Genomic DNA, 23,106 nt, shown 5'->3' with positions numbered 1-23,106 from the left:
CACACCGACACACTTACACAGAGAGAGAGAGAGAGAGAGAGAGAGAGAGAGAGAGAGAGAGAGAGAGAGAAATTAATGGGTTAGACTATGACACAGCCAGAATGCAGAACACACACACAGTCACATGCAGAATGCACACACACACAGTCGCCCCCCCCCCCCCCCCACCCCCACAAAACATACACACACATGTTGGTGCAGCTATCATTATGAGGACTCTCCACAGACATAATGATTTTTATACTGTATGAACTATAGATTCTATCCCCTAACCCTAACCCTAACCCTACCCCTAAACCTAACCCTCACAAAAAACTTTCTGCATTTTTAAATGTTCAATAAAACATCGTTTAGTATGTTTTTTTAAGCGATTTGAATTATGGGGACACAAGAAATGTCCTCATAAACCACATTTATAGCATAATACCCTTGTAATTACCAGTTTGTAACCTAAAAAAAAAGTCCTCGTAAACCACTTAAACCTGCCCACACACACACACACACACACACACACACACAGAGAGAGAGAGACAGACAGACAGAGCGAGAGAGAGAGAGAGAGAGAGAGAGAGAGAGATGAATGGGTGTCACACAGTCACACAAAGAGAGAGATAAATAAATGGGTGTCACACACACACACACACACAAACACACACGCATGCATGCACAGGCACACATCAAACAGATCAAAGAACAAAAATATCTGAGTCTGACCCCAGTATATGTGGTTAGGTGCCTTCCAGACAAAACACTGCACCTTTTTGTTATGGAAACAAAGAAACTTTCCCACAGCTTTGAGTAATAAATGTGGCCTCTTGGGCATTGCTCACAGTTCATTCTGTGGCAGCACCATGGCGAAATGCTATACTGTTCATGAGACCCTAGAACAATTGCTTGACTCCAGTGATAAAGAACAATGGCATGGCTGCATAGAACCCTGCAGCTGCACTAGTTGCTATTATTGTCACAACATGATTTTCAAGTCATGTTATTTTTCTTTTTCTCACCAGATGGCAGCAATCTGCCCCAATACATGACACATTCTCATATTTACTTTGTTTAAACTTATAGAAGTGTAGATTTTTACTGTAGTGAAGTTGCTTATTTGCATATGCAATTGCCTGTGAAATTGAAAAATGTTCAGTAGTTCGCAAGTTAATGTAATCCTGCAGTGAGGATAGTGTAAACATATGTGGCTTGCTGTCCCTGGTGGAGGGCTCAAGGCTCGAGACTTAACCTGAGCTCGAATGCCCCTCCCGGACTGAATTAGTATTGGTGGAATAGATAGGAGGAGAAGTTGGGATACCAGAAACTCTCAATGCTACGTAGAGGTAAGCAGCTGGTTATATACTCTTACTCTGGTTGTGTGATTAGTCGGATTAAATGAACTTGCTCCTCCTGAACTTTGTTAATAAAACACCATTACATGTAAATAAGATCTAAATAACCTAAAATCCCAAAAGAAGTGCATAATTTTATTGTTACTACGTCAGGAAAGTTAGTTATAACATTTCATAAAAAAAGGGGGGTACACCTTTATTGTATCCGGTCAAAAATGACCGCAAACAGCCAAGGTGTTGACCATTTTTTGAACAGTTTAGGAGGGTTAAAAAACGGACTTAAAGAACGATTCATTGAAAAATTGGAAATTGTAACGGCTTGCAAGCAAGTTTTCCATCGCACAAGAGCAATTTCTAGCATATGAATTATTTGAGGCCAGAGTAAAACAACAACAAAAAAATAAAAATAAAGTAAAATATATTTTTTAATTTCCATGACTTTTACAGGCCTGGAAAACACAATTTGATGAACAGAGTGCACAAACTGTATAGAGTAATTCTCTCTCTTTTTTTATTTTTTCTTCCCAGAAAGCTGTCTGCCTGACACACACACACAGAGACAGGTCTTGCCTCACTCCAGGGCTCCCATGAAGCCAGGCGAGTGAATTAGACAGCAGCTGTGACTCTGTCATTGCAGCCAAGCAAAAAGTGTGTGTGTGTGTGTGTGTGTGTGTGTATGTATGTGTGTGTGTTTAAGTAGGTATACATGCGCTCAACTGTAGAGGTACTAACATTGTCTGCATGTTGTTGTACTTTGTATTTAGAGCACACTTTGGCATTTTAAAGAGCCTCTTCTGGTGCTTGGATCTCAGTGGGGATCCTGTACAGTCTCAGTAAACTATGCTATATCTTATCTGTTGATCTTGAAATCTCAAAAAGAAAAGAAAATTGTTTAAAGTGAATATGTCATTGATGAAACTGGCACTCATGAATCAAGACATCACATCAAACTCTAGTGTAAAACAAACCATTCCTGTAAAAACTCAGATACTACCTTTGGATTTTTTATATAGGATACAGTGGTTCTTACCGTATTAACGTACAAACTGTACTTATACGGTACTAAATCATCAACAGGCCTTTTGATTTAATTTGCCTTTTTCCTCTGTGCATGCTGTGGTATTGACTTGTAGGTTTGCTGCAGGATTAACACTGAACACAATCACTGATATTCGCTTTCATTAGATAAATCTCAAGTTAAACAACACACAACTGAAGCGAACAGGGTTTAGGTCAATACATTTTTTTTTTGGTTTTTTTAATTAATTTTTTTATTACAAAAAATGTCACTGGACAAATACACTCCAGAAAATCCTGGGCAGTGAAAATTGGATACTTATACTGTTTATAATTTACTCTGTCTAAATTCCTTCTGCAGATTCTTCCTCAAAATCAGCATAGAAAATGAGAAAAAAGCCTGCAGATTCTGCCTGGGCCTGCTGATGATTTATTGGAAATATTGCAGCGCCCACTGTAGACCAGTCTGTATAAAATTCTCAGTAGATGCTCTAAGACAATTCAGACTGGTAGTCAACAAGCATGCAACACATGTACATGTTTATGATTGTCTCTGGGTGTAGAATACGTGGGGGATGCAGGGGACATGTCCCCTTCACTTTCAGTAAAACCAAAGTTCGTCCCCTGCAATTTTTCACAGGGCAAATGTGTTTACGCTGTGTCTTTCATACAGCAAATGTCTAAATGTGTAAATGCAAAAGTTAAAATTCACTGGTCAATCATGCAATTAATTAATAAAAAAAAAAAAAAGTTAATCGATTGAGAGCCTTAAAAATATATCTTATATATTTATGTTTGTCTTGCGCTAATCGTTCTGTCCCCCTCAGTTTTTAAATGATTGCTACACCCCTATCTCTTACCTCGGTCTGTGTCGTACAGAAACACAAATCGATTCCAATCGTAATGGTCTAGAAGGCTCAATAGCGCCCCCCGGATGGACGGCCGGAGCTGTAGCACGAACTGTGTCTCTCCCTCTGCGGGGAAACTGGGTGTTACCAGGGAGATGTGGAGCGCACTGCAGAACGACGTCAAAGTGTGAACTGAACGCTTATCATACAGGCCGAATATTGTGAAGACTCCACGGGAGTACTGCGAACAGACTGCGGAGAGAGAGAGAGAGAGAAAGAGAGAGAGAGAGAGAGAGAGAGATTAAATTCAATACTGTATTTCTGGTCCTTTGAGAAGTTAAATTTATTCTGCAGACACCTTTGAAATGGTTTTAAACAGTCAATCCAGACAAATTTTTTTTCAAGGTTTTTATAAAAAATGTATCTTAAACATTCTGAATAGGTTTTTAGTTAATTTTGTCATGAAAAAAACAAATAAGCTGGCATGCCGTACATTGTACTGTAATTACAGTAAGTGCACAAAGAACAGAAAAGACAGAAACTGAAGAATTACAATATCTCCAGTTGAGACAAGAAACAAACAAAAAAAGGGGAATCTTACAAAAACATGTCAGGGTCACATTTCACCCAAAATGAAAAGAAAGATAATAAGAAATTATGTTTTACATAAAGGTAAAAGAATAACTATTTTACGAACATGTGACGAGGAGGAGGGCGTGGCCGGGCCGTGATGGAGTACAGCTGGCGCTGAATCAGCTGATCAGTGGGAGAGTGAGATAAGAGGCAGCCGGAGACGGCGGTTGGAGAGAGAGACGAACTTGCTTGCTGTCTCCCGGACGCGCTGTCGCCCGGTCCTCAACCGCTCCTCCGCCCTCTGCCGGATGCCGGCTCGCTCCTCCCCCGGCAGACGGCAGCGGGTCCTCCGGCCCCTGGTGGACGGAACCTCTCCTCCCCTTCTCGGCAGATGGCCGCGGTTCCTCCAGCTCTCGGCAGCCGGCAGCAACCCCTCCATCCCCAGGCAGACGGCCGCGGCTGCTCCCCTGGCAGATGGCGGCCCCTTATCTCGCTCTCCCACTGATCAGCTGATTCAGTGCCAGCCATGCTCCATCACGAACCGGCCACACCCTCCTCCTCATCACAGACCATTTAAGGCCTTTTTTATTTTTGCACTGTGCAGGGCCGTAGCTAGAGGGGTGAAAGGTGGTAATGATTCTAGGGGCCCACAGGTCTAGGGGGGGCCCACAACAGATTCTAAACTGTATATCTTTGAATAGGAAAGGGGCCCAAAGCAATGTACAGTCAGGGGCCCCAGAATACCCAGCTACAGCCCTGACACTGTGACTTTATTTTTTATTACTATTTATCACATTTACCCCCTAAATTCTCATTACTGTGTCTGAAAGTTTTACTTTTGAGATTTTTTGTATTGTAATTCAGTAAAAAAAAAGAAAAATAATAATAATAATACAATGATTGTTCTACTATAGAACATTTCAAGACAGTTTAAGGAAGTGATGTTTTTTTTTTTTTTTTTTTTTTTTTGCTTGGACATTTCCTGCTAGTTGTGCGTTCTAAGTGGAGTAATTCAAAGGCATTTTGAACGGAGAACAATCATGATAGTCATGCTGTAAGATCGCTTCAAACAGAATTTCCAATAAAAATAACTTCAAAAGTGACTTCCAAATTACCCTTATTTTTGAGCCCCACACCTTTTAGCCTTTCAGAGCTCACAGTGGATGGTAAAGTCTTCGAAGTGCATAGGGATGATTACTTCTGAATGGAACTCACCCCAAAACAACAGCGCGAGGCGCTTCATTCATAGTGACTTTAACAAGATTACTAAGCTCTGCAAGTCATTTACTTTTACATTCAGTCTTTTAGCAGATGCTTTTATCCAGAAGGAAGAGACAAGAAAAGTATTTTAATCATTAAAAAAAAAAAAAAATCCTTACCTTGTCAATGGGTCGTGCAGACAGCTTCATTGAATGGCTTAAATGATTATAACCAGGGACTATTTAGCAGAGATGTGTCACTTCTATTAAAATGAATGGGATACATGGCACCCAACGGTTAACGGATGTAGAAAGCAAGTCCCACCTTACAGGAAAACTTGCGTTCCTTGTTATTGTGTACATGCTTGAACTGGTTTATATAATACAACACACACACACACACACACACACACACACACACACACACACATACTGTACATATATGTATATATGCGTGTCTGTGTGTTGTATATATTATTATACATACATAAACGAAAAGTGACTTGGACATGCTCTTTTGTGAGATTCACTAATAAACACATTGTTGCCTTAACCATGTTACTCTAAGTGACAGACTCCAGTAGTCAGTGTTTAATCTTCAAAGGAGTAGAGTACATTCATTTGATTCCAACAGACACACACACTGTTAGTCTGTCTGTTCTTTGATGTAATGTTATAACGTTGTGCATACAGTTGCTTTCAGTGAATGACAAACACAACAAGATCAGACTGTTTCTGTTCCTCTATTTGTCATTCTTTCACAGAAACTCAGTTTCTACTCTTGTGCTCTTTGTGTTATAATGCATTGAACAGTTGTTGTCTGTGTCTTTGTAAAATTGATACAGAGATGAATGAGTAGAGAATATGGATGAATGGATAGATAGATAGCATGGCAGTTGAGTTTACATTTTTATATAACTGTAAAAATTATATGAGATTGTGAAAAAAAACAAAAACCGGTTCAGTGCTTTGAGCTGTCAGAGGCTAATCTGCCCATCATGTTTTACTGTCTAATACATCAACAGATGAATTAATGTAAGGACAGTCATGTGTCCAGCTATTGTATATATAGACTGAACACCACTCTATACTCAGAAATCAGTACGGTCACAGTCACCATGGAGACACAGACAACAGTTAGTGAAAGTACTGTGGAGATCATGATGGACAGATCATAGAGAAAGGTAAGCAGGAAGAATTGTATTTGTATATATATATATATATATATATATATATATATATATATATATATATATATATATATATATATATATATATATATATATATATACTAACTGAGCCCTTTATTCAGAACACTATGGTCCTAATAAAGTGCCTGACATGGTCTTCTACAGTTGTAGCCCTTCTGCCTCAAGGCTTGACATGTTGTGCATTCTGAGATGCTATTCTGCTCACTACAATTGTACAGATTTACCGTAGCCTTTCTGTCAGCTCGAACCAATCTGGCCATTTTCCGTTGACCTCTCTCATCTACAAGGTGTTTCCATCCCCATAACTGCCGCTCACTGGATGTATTTGTTTTTGACACCATTCTAAATAAAACTCTAGAGACTGTTGTGCGTGAAAATCCCAGGAGATCAGCAGTTACAGAAATACTTAAACCAGCCCGTCTAGCACCAAAACTCATGCCATGGTCCAAATCAATTAGATATTTTTTTTTCCCCCATTGATGTGAAAATTAACTGAAGCTCCTGACCCTTATCTGCATAATTTTATTTTTGCATCTCAGCTCTGTAGGTCCATACAATGCAAGTGAATGGTGGCCAAAATTTTGAAGCTCCAAAAAGAACATAAAGGCAGCATAAAAGTAACACATAAGACTCCAGTGCTTAAATCCATGTCTTCTGAAGCAATAAAATAGGTGTGGATGAGAGTCTTTTTTTTTAACTATAAATTCTTCCTGACCAATAGGTGGCAATATGCAGGAAGAATGCGAAACGCCAAAAACAAAAGAAGAACTGTTAAGATGAGGCGGTTTAAAGGTGGAGATTTATAGTAAAAAAAAAAAAAAATAATAATAAAAAATAAATTGGACTTAAATATTGATCCTTTTCTCACCCACACCTATCATATCGCTTTTGAAGACATGGATTCATATGGATTACTTCTATGCTGCCTTTGTGTGTTTTTTTTTTTTTGAACTTCAAAGGTCTGATCACCATTCACTTGCATTGTATGGACCTACAGAGTTGAGATATTCTTCTAAAAATCTTTTTTTGTATTCTGCAGAAGAAAGAAAGTCATTCACATCTGCGGTGGCATGAGAGTGAGTAAATGATTTCCAATAAAATAATTTTTAAGTCATTGTTGTTAATATTAAGCTAGTCGATACGAAAGTGGTCTTGAACTTTATAGTAATACTTATTGGCATCTGTTTGGCTGACCAGTGGTGGGGGAGTGTTGTGAAACATTTTAGATTATTTTTATTCAATAGAGTACAACAGTCTGGTTCCGGAATTAAAACTTCCATTCATTTTTTTTCCAAAGTTTAATTGATTTTTAACAATAACTTCTAAACCTTTAAAGACTGACCTACCGTGAGCTCTGCAGTTGTAATCAATGGTATATCTGTTGAAGCCATCTGTCTGCATTATTTCATATTTTTTAACTTAAGCAAAACTTATGGGAAAGATCTACACTACCCATGATCCTGAAGAGAAAGCTCCACCAATCAGAGAATCGTGACAAACAAAGCTCGCCAAAAGAGCTCTGCAGAGACCGCCCACTCCCATGATGCACTGCTGCACTCTGATCCATTTGGTGCCCCTAGAGGTGCAGACATTGCATACTCACCTTTAAATAAATGCTTGCATCAGTCACTGTGCTTTGACACCATTTGTCTGTCTGTTCCGGATAAAAGTGTGTTTCATCTAGAATACAACTGAGCTCTTATTTCTTTCTTTTAATGACTTCAGAGATGGCCCCTTACTTCTACTGTATCTCTCTGTCCCTCTCTCTGTTAAAAGAAAGTGCTTTTAAAGTGTTGTTTTCCATGACTGTTATAGTCCTGCGGGAAAAGAAAAGAGAATCTTTTTTTAACACAGCCTCAAGGTGTTTTGAGCTTAAGTGTGTGTGTGTGCGTTTTTAACACCACCTTTAGGGGTGTGAGGAAAATGCAGAACAGTCTGCACTGTCTCTTCGCTAACACTGATGTCATTCTGTTAAACCTTCTAAATGTAATACACCAGTTGACCTGAGACCTATTGCAAGCACTCTGTGATGCTCAGCTCTTTGAAATCTCCCACAATTCAATGCAGGGCTAAATCGCTTTTGGTTGTTTACTAACAGCAGGTTCTGATTCTTTGAAAAAGACAATAGAGCGCAACAGTCTGGTTCCGTAAGTAAAAATCCTGTTCAACTTCTTTGCAAGGAACGTAGTTATACTGTATTATGCAGTAGACTGATGAGTCGTTCACAATAAGACCAGGAATATGTACAGTATATAAAAAGTAATTAGGCTTAAGTGTGATTTCACAATGACTTTAAAGTAAATACTTTACTGCACGCAGTGCTACGTTAGTAGAAGTATACAGTTTGGTATTGAGCTATGTCCTTCTGCTGTAAGGTGACATCATTGCTGGCTATGCTTTTTGATGATGTCATAAGCCTGTTTCATATTGAAAATACCTGCAACTGGTGATGTAATTAGTATGTCTCAGTCATGCACTCTAAACGCAGTTAACTTTAATAAAATCACTATAGGACTTTAATGGCAACAAGAGCTATTAATCACCAACAGACAGACAGAGACAGAGACAGAGAAAGAGAGAGAGAGAGAGAGAGAGAGAGAGAGAGAGAGAGAGAGAGAGAGAGAGAGAGAGAGAGAGAGAGAGAGGTAGAGTAGCTATTGTCTCTGCTGGTCAGACACAGATTGATAGTAATATTACCATGAATTGTTTTGGCCCAATGCAGATATGCATAATTATTAACAAGACATATATTGATTAGGAAAATACTGATTAGAAAAGGAGTTTTACAGGCTTACTGCTGACTGTTCAGTATATCCTTATATCCTTCATAAGAAGTATATGAAATAGTATGCACTATGTAATGATAATCAAACAGTAGTATGCTAAATTTGCACATGGCCTCACATTGCACGTGTAAATAAACAAGTACCCTCCAGTTATTGTCTCAGAAATGATTGGTGATTTTGCATTTTTAATCTAATTTATTTTTTATTTTTTGCAGTCTAATCAAATAATGAGTGAAGAAAGAGATGATAAAAAATAGCTATAGATATTTCATCCCATTGTAAATGGAAATCTGGAGCACATTGCCTTATCGGATACAGTATATACTGTACTTTGCACAGTATGTATACTTCAGAAATAGTATGAGTAGTATGATAGCATGCCATTAGGAACAGCCCATGTGCTTTCAGTGACTGTCTTGTAAACACATCCACTGCTTTGTGGTCTGTTCTTAAATGCTTCACACCACACACACTTTTCTTGAGAGTCATGGCTTGGCTCGGTAAGAAGTCATGATCAGCCTACTTTTAGCAAAGTGACTTGTCGTTGTCATTACCATGACAACACAGCTGTCAGTCATAGATGAACCATGGCAATGGGGCTTTACCATGACTGCCAATAATGTTATATCCCTTAAAGGAATGAGCTTTTTACTGCCATAGAGAAATAGAGAGAAGAAAAGAATGCATAAAGTAAGAGCAATTTCATGTGCAGATATGTTTGATGGAAGGTGTTGAAAACTAAGTAGTGCCAAGTATACAGAAACACACATTCACCCAAAAGAAACAAACTACAATACAACAAAAAAATGACAAGGTGTGTGTGTGTGCCTATGAGGCATCACTCATAAACAGTCTTCATTAAAATGGCATAGTCTGAAATTCTTACACATTATTAAAACTGAGAGGTTTCTCTTTCATGCCTCAGGAGACTTAAATGAGTTCCCCGTTGTTTTATTGAAGCATCAAGAATTTGATGTGTAAGAAATGTTTGAGTTCATATCAAAATGTCTGATTTTGATTGATCACTATATAAACTTAGTTATCTTTAAGTTATCTTTGCTTTTTTTTTTTTTTTTTTTTTTGCTTTTATTCTCAAAACTCACTTGGAAAACTTTGAAAGTGACCTTTTAACCACAAATACACAACATAGCATCTTTTGTGTGTGAGTGTGTGTGACAGAGAAAAATCTCTTAGCTGGGTGGTCCTCAGCAGAATGAATCATCAAACTATTTCTGTTGCATTAAATCAGCCATTATATGTTGCCAAGGGAACCGAGTATATACACACATACAAGCACACACACACTCACAGATGGCACAGACAGACCAAAACACTGGTTCAAGCTTTGTACCTGGCTTGCTGCAGGCAGTTGAATCAGTGTAATACAATTGTTGTGTGTGTCTGTGTTGCTCTCAGTCAAACCTTTGACAGTAAATTGGTATTTTTACTGTTTTTGCTAAATGACATTTTAGGTCCTGATTTTAAGCATCGTGACATTATTTTTATGACAATTAAGCAACCCCCCTAAAAAAAAACAAAAAACAAAAATCATTACCATAATGCCAAAAAAACATTTCTCATTACCGCAATGTGAAAAAAATTATATACAGTATTATTTACGTTGTGAAGTATTATTATGCTGATTTAAAGAAAACACTGTATCATAGTAATTATTGTTCTGCAGTACAAATAATAAAATAAAATAATGCAACAGATCCAAAATGTTCCTAAAATGTTCCTAAAATGTTCCTAAAAAAAAAAAAAAGGTCATTATGATATTTTTCATAAGGTGAAAAAAATTACATGTTATTAAAATTGTAAATTATTTATACATACTGTACTAATCCCTTGGTTACTGCCTTTCATTTTCTCTGATTTAAAGAAAATAAAAAATGTACAACAGCATCCTTTAACTGTTTTACTTTTTTTTTTTTTTAATTAGGTTTAAGGTAATGAGAATCATCATGGAAAACAACAGGAATAGTGAAAGTAAAATGTCCGGATGTGTTACATTAATGCAAATGGTGGGGTAAAATGTGCTTAAGTATCTTGAAAATAATGTCCATTAATAACATAATGGTCCAAATGGTAGGCTTCATTTTCTTAATGCAAAATATAATATATATACAGTATATATAGAGGCCATAGTGTGACGTGGATATTTTTTCGTGAGATTCGAACATCTATTTCTTTGCCAATTTTTTCAGGTACCTTGAATAATTAATGGTGGTAATTATTAATGAATAATTAAAAATGGTAAACTGAGTGCAAACATACTATCAGTTCATTTTAGGCTCTGAAACAATAATGCCGAAAACATTAAAGTGTTATTTGATTGACTCCAGGTAAATTTAATCAGAAAACATCTGATCTTAAGAAATGCATTTTAACTTAAGATATACAAACACCATTGCACCATCAATATAAGTACCTACACACACATGCACACACTCCCCCAGGCTGAGGCTCAATTAAAGTAAAAGTTCAGACCTATAAATAGGGACTCGTCATTATAGGCCACCTTTCAGAGGTATACAGGGTTTGTGTGTGTGTGTGTGTGTGTGTGTGTGTGTGTGTGTGTCTGTGTGTGGAAGGGTCGCAGCAGGGGTTGACCTCTCGGTCTGCCTCTTCATTGACTTGTTAAGCTGAAGCCCCACAGGGGAAAGAAAGAAAAAGAGAGAGACATAATGAGCTACAGACAGGGAGATATTCTTGAGTAGTTAATATTGATGAGCATTTATCTAAGTGCTGTTTAAAGGGCCCAACAGAGATGACCTATAGAAACACATTTACCTTCATTTTTTATTATGGCCATCATAACCATAAAACTGTTGTATGACATTACGTTTATTCAAATAGGCAGCAAAATAAAATTATTATAAAATTACCTGACTGAACTTCATTTTGTTTGTACTCTGAACAGCAAGAAAATGCTAGAATACAGGTTTTTACAAACCTGATATACAGTACATACTGTGTATGTGGCTTGAAATTAAGTTAAAGTCGAAATGTGATTGAGTCAGTGAGCGATGGGTCGGTAGGTCGCACTCCCTTGCAGCTCCCACAAAATCATATCTAAATTGACATTTTGATTACATATATCTATATAAGAAGTATTTATTGACAACCCGGGTTAGCCCACGTCTCATTTAAAATCATTGGGGCAAGATGAAAGCGAGTTCAAAGACGCAATCCTCAAAAGGCAAAAAGCAGAGTGAAGCAGGCCATATCGCAACGACCTCTCCTGATGATGCTGTTCCGCTGGGCGAAGTTTCACAATGGTCGACAGATACTATAATCCTAGAGGCCATTAACTCACTACATTCTGATCTACATGCTACCAAAGTTGAAATATGCCAGACGATTGACACACGTATTGAAGAGGAACATCTGCTCTTAAATCAGAAACTCACTTTGCCATTCTGGCCTCGCAAACTACGACTCTCACTGATCTAGAACACGCGTTCAAGCACTCTTCGGATGTCATAACCAAGTTTCAATCGGAGGTGAAAAACTTATGTGCAGAAGTGAGTCTTCTTACAGATAAGTGCATGGATCTGGAGGGGTGTTCTAGAAGATAAAATTTTCAGATTTCCAGATTAAAAGAGGGGACTGAAAAGGGTAAGAATGTGAAAACATTTGTTTCAGAACTCTTGAAGGGCGTAATGTCCCTAGAAGATAATTCGCGTAAGCGCCCGGATGATACAGAGATATCACTCATAGTGCGACTACATTATTTTCGAGATGTGACAAAAGTCCTTAGGAGAGCTGCAGAGTGGAAGGATCTCATCTATAACGGCCAGAAGATCCTTATATTCCCAGATTTCACTTCCGAGGTAGCAAAGTGGATGCCGCGGTGGATGGCGTGTAGCCTCCACACGTGCTATGTCTCCGCGGTAACGTGCTCAACAAGCCACGTGATAAAATGTGAGGATTAAAGGTCTCAGACACGGAGGCAACTGAGATTCGTCCTCTGCCACCCGGATTGAGGCGAGTCACTATGCCACTACGAGGACTTAGAATGCATTGGGAATTGGGCATTCCAAATTTAAAAAAAAAAAAAAAAAAAAAAAAAGGGACTTTCAATGACACAGAAACTGTGTTCACGGATGCGAGAAAATTTGAAGAGTTTGCTGAGCTCAACTTTGGTACTGGTCGAAATGATGCTGAGGACCTGGCGACTGCAGACAGCGGCAATACTGTTCTTGGGTGATGAATTACATGAGAGTGGTTAAATGTTCAGGAAATGTTCTATTTCCCTATCTGTCACTCACTCAACATTGTGTCGATGTAGTGACACTAGGGGTCACTCTTGGGAGCCCCAAACACCTCTGCTTTTTTTGAAAAAAGGCCAATGAGAATTGGCAAGTGGAATTTGCATACCTGTCGCGACGGCTGACACGGACCGTCCGACTCAGCTACGCGATTCAGCGGCGTCCGCTTCACCTCGGTGAAGGGCAAGAACGCCGCTACCTTGTGCGAAGTGATCACTACCCTTCTGCACAAGAGGTTCGATAGAGCCTGTCCCTCCAGCCGAGATGAAGAAAGGGTTCTACAGCCCTTACTTCATCGTACCAAAGAAAGGTGGTGGGTCGCGACCAATCCTGGACCTGCGAGTACTGAACCGGGCTTTGCACAGACTCCCGTTCAAAATGCTGATGCAAAAACGCATTCTAGTGAGCGTCCGGCATCAAGATTGGTTCGCGGCGGTAGACCTGAAGGACGCATACTTCCACGTCTCGGTCTTACCTCGACACAGACCCTTCCTGCGGTTTGCCTTCGAAGGCCAGGCGTACCAGTACAAGGTCCTCCCCTTCGGCCTGTCCTTGTCCCCTCGCATCTTCATGAAGGTCGCAGAGGCAGCCCTTGCCCCGCTAAGGGAAGTGGGCATCCGCATCCTCAACCATCTCGACGACTGGCTAATCCTAGCTCACTCTCAAGAGTTGCTGTGCGCACACAGGGACCTCATGCTCCAGCACCTCAGCCGACTGGGGCTTCGGGTCAACTGGGAAAAGAGCAAGCTCTCCCCGGTTCAGAGCATTTCTTTTCTTGGTTTGGAGTTGGACTTAGTCTTGATGACAGTGCACCTCACGAACGAGCACACGCAGTTGGTGCTGAACTGTCTGAAGGTGTTCAGATGGAGGACAGTGGTTCCACTGAAAATTTTTCAGAGGCTCCTGGGGCATATGGCATCCTCAGCAGCGGCCACACGGCTCAGGTTGATGCATACGAGACCGCTTCAGCACTGGCTTCAGACTCGAGTCCCGAGATGGGCATGGCGCCACGGGACACATCGCGTGGCCATCACGCTGATCTGTCGCCGCCTCTTCAGTCCTTGGACCGACCTTGCATATCTACGGGCAGGGGTTTCCCTAGAGAAGGTCTCCAGGCACATCGTGATTACAACAGATGCCTCCAAGACGGACTGGGGCGCCGTTTGCAATGGACACACAGCCGCCAGCTCCTGGACTGGCCCGCGGCTGCGTTGGCACATCAACTGCCTAGAGTTGTTGGCAGTACTGCTTACCCTGTGAAGGTTCCGGCCATTGATCCAGGGCAAGCACGTGTTGGTCCGGATGGACAACACAGCGTCGGTAGCGTACATCAACCATCAAGGCGGTCTACGCTCCCGTAGCATGTCACAACTCGCCCGCCGTTTCCTCTTCTGGAGTCAGCAGCGCCTCAAGTTGCTACGAGCCACTCGAATCCTGAGCGACCTCAACACCGCAGCGAATGCGCTGTCACATCAGGTTACCCTCAGGAGAGAGTGGAGACTCCACCCTCAGGTGGTCCAGTTGATTTGGAGTCGATTCGGTCAAGTAGACACAGGTAGACCTGTTTGCTTCCCGGGAATCCTCCCACTGCCCGCTTTGGTACGCCCTGACCGAGGCACCCTTTGGTATAGATGCGCTGGCACACAGCTGGCCCCCTGGACTACGCAAATATGCGTTTCCCCCAGTGAGCCTACTTGCACACACCCTGTGCAAGGTCAGGGAGGACAAGGAGCAGATCATCCTAGTAGCACCCTACTGGCCCACCCAGATGTGGTTCTTGGATCTCATGCTCCTTGCGACAGCCCCCCCGGCGAATTCCGCAGAGGAAGGACCTTCTTTCTCAGGGATGGGGCACCATCTGGCACCCGCAACCAGACCTCTGGAATCTCCATGTCTGACCCCTGGATGGGATGCAGAAGACCTAAGTGGCCTACCACCCGCGGTGGTAGACATGACCACTCAGGCTAGGGCTCCCTCTATGAGGCGCCTGTATGCCTTGAAGTGGCGTCTGTTCGTTAAGTGGTGTTCTTCCCAACACGAAGACCCCCAGAGATGCACAGTCAGTTGAAGGTGTATGTAGCCGCTATTTCAGCTTATCACAGTGCAGTAGATGGTAAGTACTTGGGGAAGCACGACTTGATCATCAAGTTCCTGAGAGGCGCTAGGAGGTTGAATCCCTCCAGACCATGCCTCGTCACCTCCTGGGACCTCTCTGTAGTCCTTCGGGGTATTCAGGGAGCTCCCTTTGAGCCCTTGGAGTCAGCTGAGCTTAAGGTACTCTCTTTGAAGACTGCCCTTCTGACTGCACTCACTTCCATCAAAAAGGTAGGGGACCTGCAGGCGTTCTCTGTCAGCGAATCATGCCTGGAGTTCGGTCCATGTGTCAGATTGATGAAGCTACTCTTCTGCACAGTTATGTCCTCTGTCCTAAATTAACTCCATTTTGGACTAATATATTTCAAATTCTATCAGATATGTTACATACTGAAGTGAAGTCTGATCCACTTCTGGTGATATTAGGAATCTCAGATAAACTCGCCCCACTTCAAAAATGTCAACACTTGCTATCCTATGGGGTTATTGTGACAAAGAAACTTGTATTAAGGTTCTGGAAAAAGACTGAGATCCCATCTGTCAAACTGTGGCTGGAAGAAATGGTAAAGTTATTACATCTGAAAAAATGCATTTCTTTTTATTAAACAAACTGAATAATTTTGATAAGATTTGGTTTCCCCTTCTCCATTATCTTGACGGTGTAGGTTGAGTAATTGTGTGGCGCTGACCACCCCATTAGTGTGGCATGATTTAAGTCCCTAGAGTGGTGAGGGTGGTATGGGGTTAGTTGTTCTGTTTTGTATATTCTGTTTTTGCCCCCTTTTTTATTTTGTATTTTTTTTATCATATCTCCCATTAATCTGGGGGCCTGGGTAGCTCAGCAAGTATTGATGCTGAGTACCACCACTGGAGTCGCAAGTTCTAATCCAGGGTGTGCTGAGTGATTCCAGCCAGGTCTCCTAAGCAACCAAATTGGCCCAGTTACAAGGGAGGGTAGAGTCACATTGGGTAACCTCCTTGTGGTCGCGATTAGTGGTTCTCACTCTCAATGGGGTGCGTGGTGAGTTGTGCGTGGATCGTGGAGAGTAGCATGAGCCTCCACATGCTATGAGCCTCCACGGTGTCATGCATAATGAGCCACGTGATAAAATGCACGGATTAACTGTCTCAGAAGTGGAGGCAACTGAGACTTGTCCTCTGCCACCCAGTTTGAGGTGAGTAACCACACCACCAGGAGGACCTACTAAGTAGTGGGAATTGGGCATTCCAAATTGGGAGAAGAGGGGATAAAATATATCTATATATATATATATATATATATATATATATATATATATATATATATATATATATATATATATATATATATTTCTCCCATTAATCTGGAATCATGAGAGTTATGCAGTAACTACTGTTGAATTGCTAGACTCATCAATAAAAAAGATTTAAACACGAAATGTGTTTGAGTCAGATTGGAATTAATGTTCCTCCTGACTCCTCCATTTGCCCTGAAAATATGAACTCTGTTACAAAGTTTTATTTTTGTCAAATAAAGTGCTGTAAACTATTACATTGCATATTATTACATTACATATTTACATATTACATAACTGCTATTACATTACATATTATATTAACATAGTGGTAAAACCAAAGTTATGCTTATAGGTTCCCGTCATCAAATTCTCAAAGCTGGTTCATTGTCTCTGTTTGTTGATGGCTCTTTTTTGGAGACTCAAAGTAAAATGAGGAACCTTGGAGTCATTTTTGATACCAGTCTTACATTTGATTCTTTTGTACAGAGTACTGTTAAAGCATACTTTTTTCACCTCAGAAATATAGCAAGATTGCGCCCTATGCTAAATTTCTCTGTAGCTGAAAAGCTGATAAACTCATTCGTTGTCTCTCGGATAGATTACTGTAACGCCCTTTTAGCCGGAGATTCTAAATCCACACTTAATAAGCTCCAATATGAACAAAACTCTGCCACCAGGATCCTGACTGGGACCAGGACATGCAGTCATATTATTAGTCCTTGCACTGGCTCCCAGTCAGTTTCCGTGTCGATTTTAAATTTATGATGCTGACATACAAAGCATTACATGGCTTGGCTCCTCATTATTTATCTGCATTGTTAATCCCTTATACCCCAAATCACAGACTGCGCTCCTCACAGTCTAATTTGTTGACTGTTCCACAAACCCGCTTAAAATCTATGGGTGACTGTCTATGCTCCTACACTTTGGAACTCTCTTCCTCTAGAACTTAGGGAAGCTCAGACCTATGACATTTTTAAAGCTCAACTCAAGACATACTTTTTTAAACTAGCATTTGCTTGCTGATGTTTACTTTTATTTTTTTTTATTGTGCTATTTACTGCTTATTTTGTGTACAGCACTTTGAGAAGCTGCTTTTAAAGGTGCTCTATAAAATAAAGTTTATTAGTATTATTATTATTAAAGTAAATAATACATAATACTAAACATTAGTAATATATTTCAATCAAGCTTTTATTTTGAAGTGAAGGCTTTTCCATTTCTGTGTTGTTGCCAGTAGTTTCACACCTCCGGATAAGACGTTGGTTGTACGGCCCAGTGTGATTATTGAAGTGCAGAATGCTACAATTAAATTATATAAATATATACTGTAGTCTGCAGGCACTGCACACTTTACAGTTAATGTGTGCTCTCTTCTGTATTCTACTACAACAAGCGCATCATGCAATTCTCATAAAATGTAAAACAAGTTTTTAGCGTATGAGCAGCTTCACACATTCACTTTAAAGCATGCAGCACATGCAAACTGTCTGTTGATTAATTCAATATCAATCCTTTTGCAAATAAATTATCACACTAGAAAATATCATGATTTTAATTTGATTAATTGTGTGTCAATCAGACAGCACACAGGGACCAAATTGAGTCGGTGCTCGGTACTACCAGTACTGCAGAAAACGTCATGGTTACTGGTGTAACCTCCGTTCCCTGATGGAGGGAACGAGACGTTGGTGTCGATGTAGTGACACTAGGGGTCACTCTTGGGAGCCCGAGACACCTCTGGTCTTTGATAAAAGGCCAATGAAAATTGGCGAGTGGTATTTGCATGCCACTCCCCCGAACATACGGGTATAAAAGGAGCTGGTATGCAACCACTCATTCAGGTTTTACGCTGAGGAGCCGATATAAGGTCCGGCCATTTCAGCGGGTAGTTCAGCGTTGTGGCAGGAGGGACCAACGTCTCGTTCCCTCCATCAGGGAACGGAGGTTACACCAGTAACCATGACGTTCCCTATCTGTCACTCACTCGACGTTGGTGTCGATGTAGTGACACTAGGGGTCCCTATACAAAACGCCACAAGGCTGAACTTTGTTACGTGAACTGGCGGTGTGTGGTGGGCAGACTTGCTGTGTGCCTCATAGCCAGCACACTAGGTCGACACGTAACCTCCCCCAACACAGTTATGAGTGTCGAACGGCCCTTTTTGGGGACAAGTCGACTACCCAGAGATAGAGACAGGCTTAACCCAGTCATGGCCTCTTTCCCCTTCTCTTTTCCACTCCCTAAAAAGAAGGGGATTATCCGACTGGACCGCCAGGTCTAGTCGGGGGTGTCCCTCCCAAGGGGAGGACACCGCGGAGACCACACCTCGCCCCAAGAGAGGGGGGATATTTAAGTGGAAGAATACATCACATGGTCTTTCCAACCATGTGGAGAGCCTTCAAGGTAGATCCTACCCAATGGGGGAGGAGTTACTACAACATGGAGACTGAGGGGCTCTGCCCAAGGAAGACGCAGTTTGCCAGTAGGGAAACGAACTAGCGGAAGATATAGATAGCATGGGGTTAGCCTTACAGGGAACCGCCACATGCGGAGCACCTACCCCAGAACCGGGCTCTTAGTTAGCGCGTGTACTGGGCCGGCAGCGAGTCTCTCCGAAAACTCGACTGCCACAGGGCTCGGAGGAAGTCAACCAGGGAACAACCTTTGTGAACACTACTGGGAATTAACAGCGCACGTCTTCAGCTCAAAAGGAGGTGGAAGGCGCTATGTGCAAGCGATACACCCGGCCGGCTATCCCGGGCTTATCCGCTTGTGTTGCGTGCCACTACCTGGGACGAAACCGGTTCCACCCGGAGGTTGTAGAACCTTGCAAAGGTGTTGGGTGTTGCCCAGCCCGCTGCTCTGCAATGTCTGTTAGAGAGGCACCTCTGGCCAGGGCCCAAGAAGCCGCTACACCACGAGTAGAATGGGCTCGTAGCCCTACCGGGGGCGGCATGTTTTGGGCGAGACATGCCATAGTTATGGCGTCAATGAGCCAGTGGGCGATCCTCTGCTTGGAGACAGCGCTTCCTTTCCGCTGTGCACCGAAGCAGACAAAGAGCTGCTCAGAGAGTCTAAAGCTCTGCGTGCGATCCAAATAGATGCGCAAAGCGCGCACCGGACACAGCAATGCCAGGGCTGTGTCTGCCTCCTCCTGGGGCAGCACTTGCAGGTTCACCACCTGGTGTCTAAAAGGAGTGGTGGGAACCTTGGGCACATAGCCCGGTCGGGGGTCTCAGGATCACGTGAGAATAGCCCGGACCGAACTCCAGGCACGTTTCGCTGACAGAGAACGCTTGCAGGTCACCTACCCTCTTGATGGAAGTGAGCGCAGTCAGGAGGGCAGTCTTTAAGGAGAGTGCCTTAAGCCCGGCTGACTGCAAAACTCAAAGGGGGCTCTCTGTAGACCCTGAAAAACTACAGAGGTCCGATGAGGGAACAAGGCGTGGCCTGGAGGGATTCAGCCTCCTGGTGCCTCTTAGGAACCTGATGATCAGATCATGCTTCCCTAAGGACTCACCGTCGACTGCGTCATGGTGTGCTGCTATGGCAGCAACTTACACCTTCAAGGTGGAAGGGGACAGCCTCCCTTCCAACCTCTCTTGCAGGAAGGAAAGCACTGATCTGACTGCGCACCTCTGGGGGTCTTCCTGATGGGAAGAACACCACTTAGCGAACAGACACCACTTAAAGGCATACAGGCGCCTCGTAGAGGGAGCCCTAGCCTGAGTGAATGTGTCTACCACCGCAGGTGGGAGACAGCTTAGGTCTTCCGCGTCCCGTCCAGGGGCCAGACATGGAGATTCCAGAGGTCTGGGCGCGGGTGCCGGATGGTGCCCCTTCCCTGAGAAAGAAGGGCCTTTCTCAGGGGAATTTGCCCGGGGGAGCTGTCACGAGGAGCGTGAGGTCCGAGCACCACGTCTGGGCGGGCCAGTAGGGTGCTTACCAGGACGACCTTCTCCTCGTCCTCCCTGACCTTGCACAGGGTCTGTGCGAGCAGGCTCACTGGGGAAAACGCATATTTGCGAATGCCAGGGGACCAGCTGTGTGCCAGCGCGTCTATGCCGAGGAAGGCCTCGGTGAGGGCGTACTAGAGCGGGCAGTGGGAGGATTCTTGGGAGGCGAACAGGTGCACCTGTGCCTGACTGAATCGACTCCAAATCAGCTGGACCACCTGAAGGTGGAGTCTCCACTCTCCCTTGAGGGTAACCTGTTGTTACGGCGCGTCCGCCGAAGTGTTGAGGTTGCCCGGGATGTGAGTGGCTTGCAGCGACTTGGTGCTGCTAACTCCGTTGGAGGAGACGGCGGGCAAGTTATGACATACAGCGGGAGCGCAGACCGCCTTGGCGGTTGACATATGCTACCGCTGCCGTGCTGTCTGTCCGAACTAGCACGTGCTTGCCCTGGATCAAAGGCCGGAACCTCCGCAGGGCGAGCAAAATTGCCAGTAACTAGAGGCAGTTGATGTGCCAACGCAGCTGCGGACCCGTCTAGAGGCCGGCAGCTGCATGCCCGTTGCCAACAGCGCCCCAGCCCATTTTGGAGGCGTCTGTTGTGACCACGACGCGCCTGGAGACCAGTTCTAGCGGAACACCTGCTCGTGGAAACGAGAGGTCGGTCCAAGGGCTGAAAAGACGGTGACAGACAGACGTAATGGCTCCACGCGGTGTGTCCCGTGGCGCCATGCCCGTCTCGGGACTCGAGTCTGGAGCCAGTGCTGAAGCGGCCTCATATGCATCAACCCGAGCGGGGTGGCCACCGCCGAGGACGCCATATGCCCCAGGAGCCTCTGAAAATGTTTCAGTGGAACCGCTGTTTTCTGTTTGAACGCCTTCAAACAGGCCAGCACCGACTGGGTGCGCTCGTTCGTAAGGTGCGCCGTCAAGGAGACTGAGTCCAACTCCAAACCGAGAAAAGAGATGCTCTGAACCGGGAGGAGCTTGCTCTTTTCCCAGCTGACCCGAAGCCCTAGTTGGCTGAGGTGTGAGAGCACCAGGTCCCTGTGTGCGCACAACACGTCTCGAGAGTGAGCTAGGATTAGCCAGTCATCGAGATAGTTGAGAATGCGAATGCCCACCTCCCTTAACGGGGCAAGGGCAGCCTCTGCGATCTTCGTAAAGACGCGAGGAGACAGGGACAGGCCGAAAGGGAGGACTTGTACCGATACGCCTGACCCTCGAACGCAAACCGCAGGAAGGGTCTGTGTCGAGGAAGGATCGAGACGTGAAAGTACGCATCCTTCGGGTCTACCGCCGCGAACCAATCTTGATGCCGGACGCTCGCTAGAATGCGTCTTTGCGTCAGCATCTTGAACGGGAGTCTGTGTAAGGCCCGGTTCAGTACTCGCAGGTCCAAGATTGGCCGCAACCCACCGCCTTTTTTCGGTACAATGAAGTAGGGGCTGTAAAACCCCCTCTTCATCTCGGCTGGAGGGACAGGTTCTATCGCGTCCTTCCGTAGGAGGGTAGCGATCTCCGCGCAAGGTAGCAGCATTTCCGTCTTTCACCAAGGTGAAGTGGACACCGCTGGACCTGGGCGGATGTCCAGCGAAGTGAATCGTGCAGCCGAGTCGGACGGTCCGGACCAGCCCTCGCGACGGACTGGAAAGCTCAAGCCATGCACCCGAGTTCCGCGCAAGGGGGACCAAAGGGACAACGTCATCGGATGTACCGGCGGGTGGGGCCTCGCGGCGGGGCGGAGCTTGAGGTGCCACACCACATCGTGGCCGTGCTGAGTCCGAGGACATCGAAGCACTTACCTGGCTCCTTGTGACCACCCCCGGAACAGCCTGGGACGGGGGAGGAAGAAGCCTGTCCTTATGACCCGTGGAGACTGTCACATCGGGGGCGGATTTGTGCCACAGCTGGGCGCTCAGGTCGGGAGACCGCCGCTGGAGCGCCAACCTGCCAAATGGAGTGGTGGACGGTGGTCGTGATGCCAGCCGTACACACCGAATATGTGACCCAGGGAACAAGGAAACCACTCTTGCGGAGCTCTTGAGTACTGCAGCCACTTGGGCATGCAGCGCAATTAAATGCAAAAGGTAACAAAGAAGATCTGCTTACCAGCTCCAGAGCAGCGGGTTTCGTTGTCCCTGGGTCGCCCGTCTCAGGGGCGCTTCGAAGACCTCCGTGGGTTCTTCGGTGCCGGCTGTGAGACGGGTGGCGTCGGCTTCCTGCGGTGGGCTCCAGGCCAGGGCCGGGCCGGAGGGGCGGGCTGCGGCGGAGCCGGTGCAGTCACCGCAGGGGGACGCCCTCGGCGATGAGTAGATGGGGGGATCTTGAGCCACGCCGGGGCAGGACAAGCCGGCTAGCATCCATCTACTGCTCTACCATTGAGAACTGCTGGGCAAAGTCCTCGACAGTGTCGCCGAATAGGCCCGCCTGGAAAATGGGGGCAGCAAGGAATCGTGTCCTGTCGGCCTCACCCATCTCGACCAGGTTGAGCCAAAGGTGGCGCTCCTGGACCACTAGTGTGGCCATC

The 23,106-nt window shown here is 44.1% G+C and overlaps 1 protein-coding gene across 7 annotated transcripts in view; it reads right to left on the bottom strand.

Annotated features, from left to right (window-relative positions):
• LOC127430085 (glutamate receptor 4-like) overlaps positions 1-23,106 on the bottom strand; it is a 133,914-nt gene that overhangs the window by 94,973 nt on the left and 15,835 nt on the right. For all 7 annotated transcript variants that reach the window (XR_007895409.1, XM_051679535.1, XM_051679536.1 and 4 more), the window contains exon 3: positions 3,218-3,457. Coding sequence is in view for 6 of the 7 variants with exons in the window: in XM_051679535.1 (XP_051535495.1) it covers positions 3,218-3,457 (240 nt within the window). In the remaining variant the exon portion in view is untranslated. The remainder of the gene's footprint in view (positions 1-3,217; positions 3,458-23,106) is intronic.

The sequence above is a fragment of the Myxocyprinus asiaticus genome, chromosome 39, assembly GCF_019703515.2.
Source record: "Myxocyprinus asiaticus isolate MX2 ecotype Aquarium Trade chromosome 39, UBuf_Myxa_2, whole genome shotgun sequence".
Classification (NCBI taxonomy): Eukaryota; Metazoa; Chordata; class Actinopteri; order Cypriniformes; family Catostomidae; genus Myxocyprinus; species Myxocyprinus asiaticus.
The sequence above is the reverse complement of the archived record's forward strand: the minus strand, read 5'-3'. Positions and strand labels throughout refer to the sequence as shown.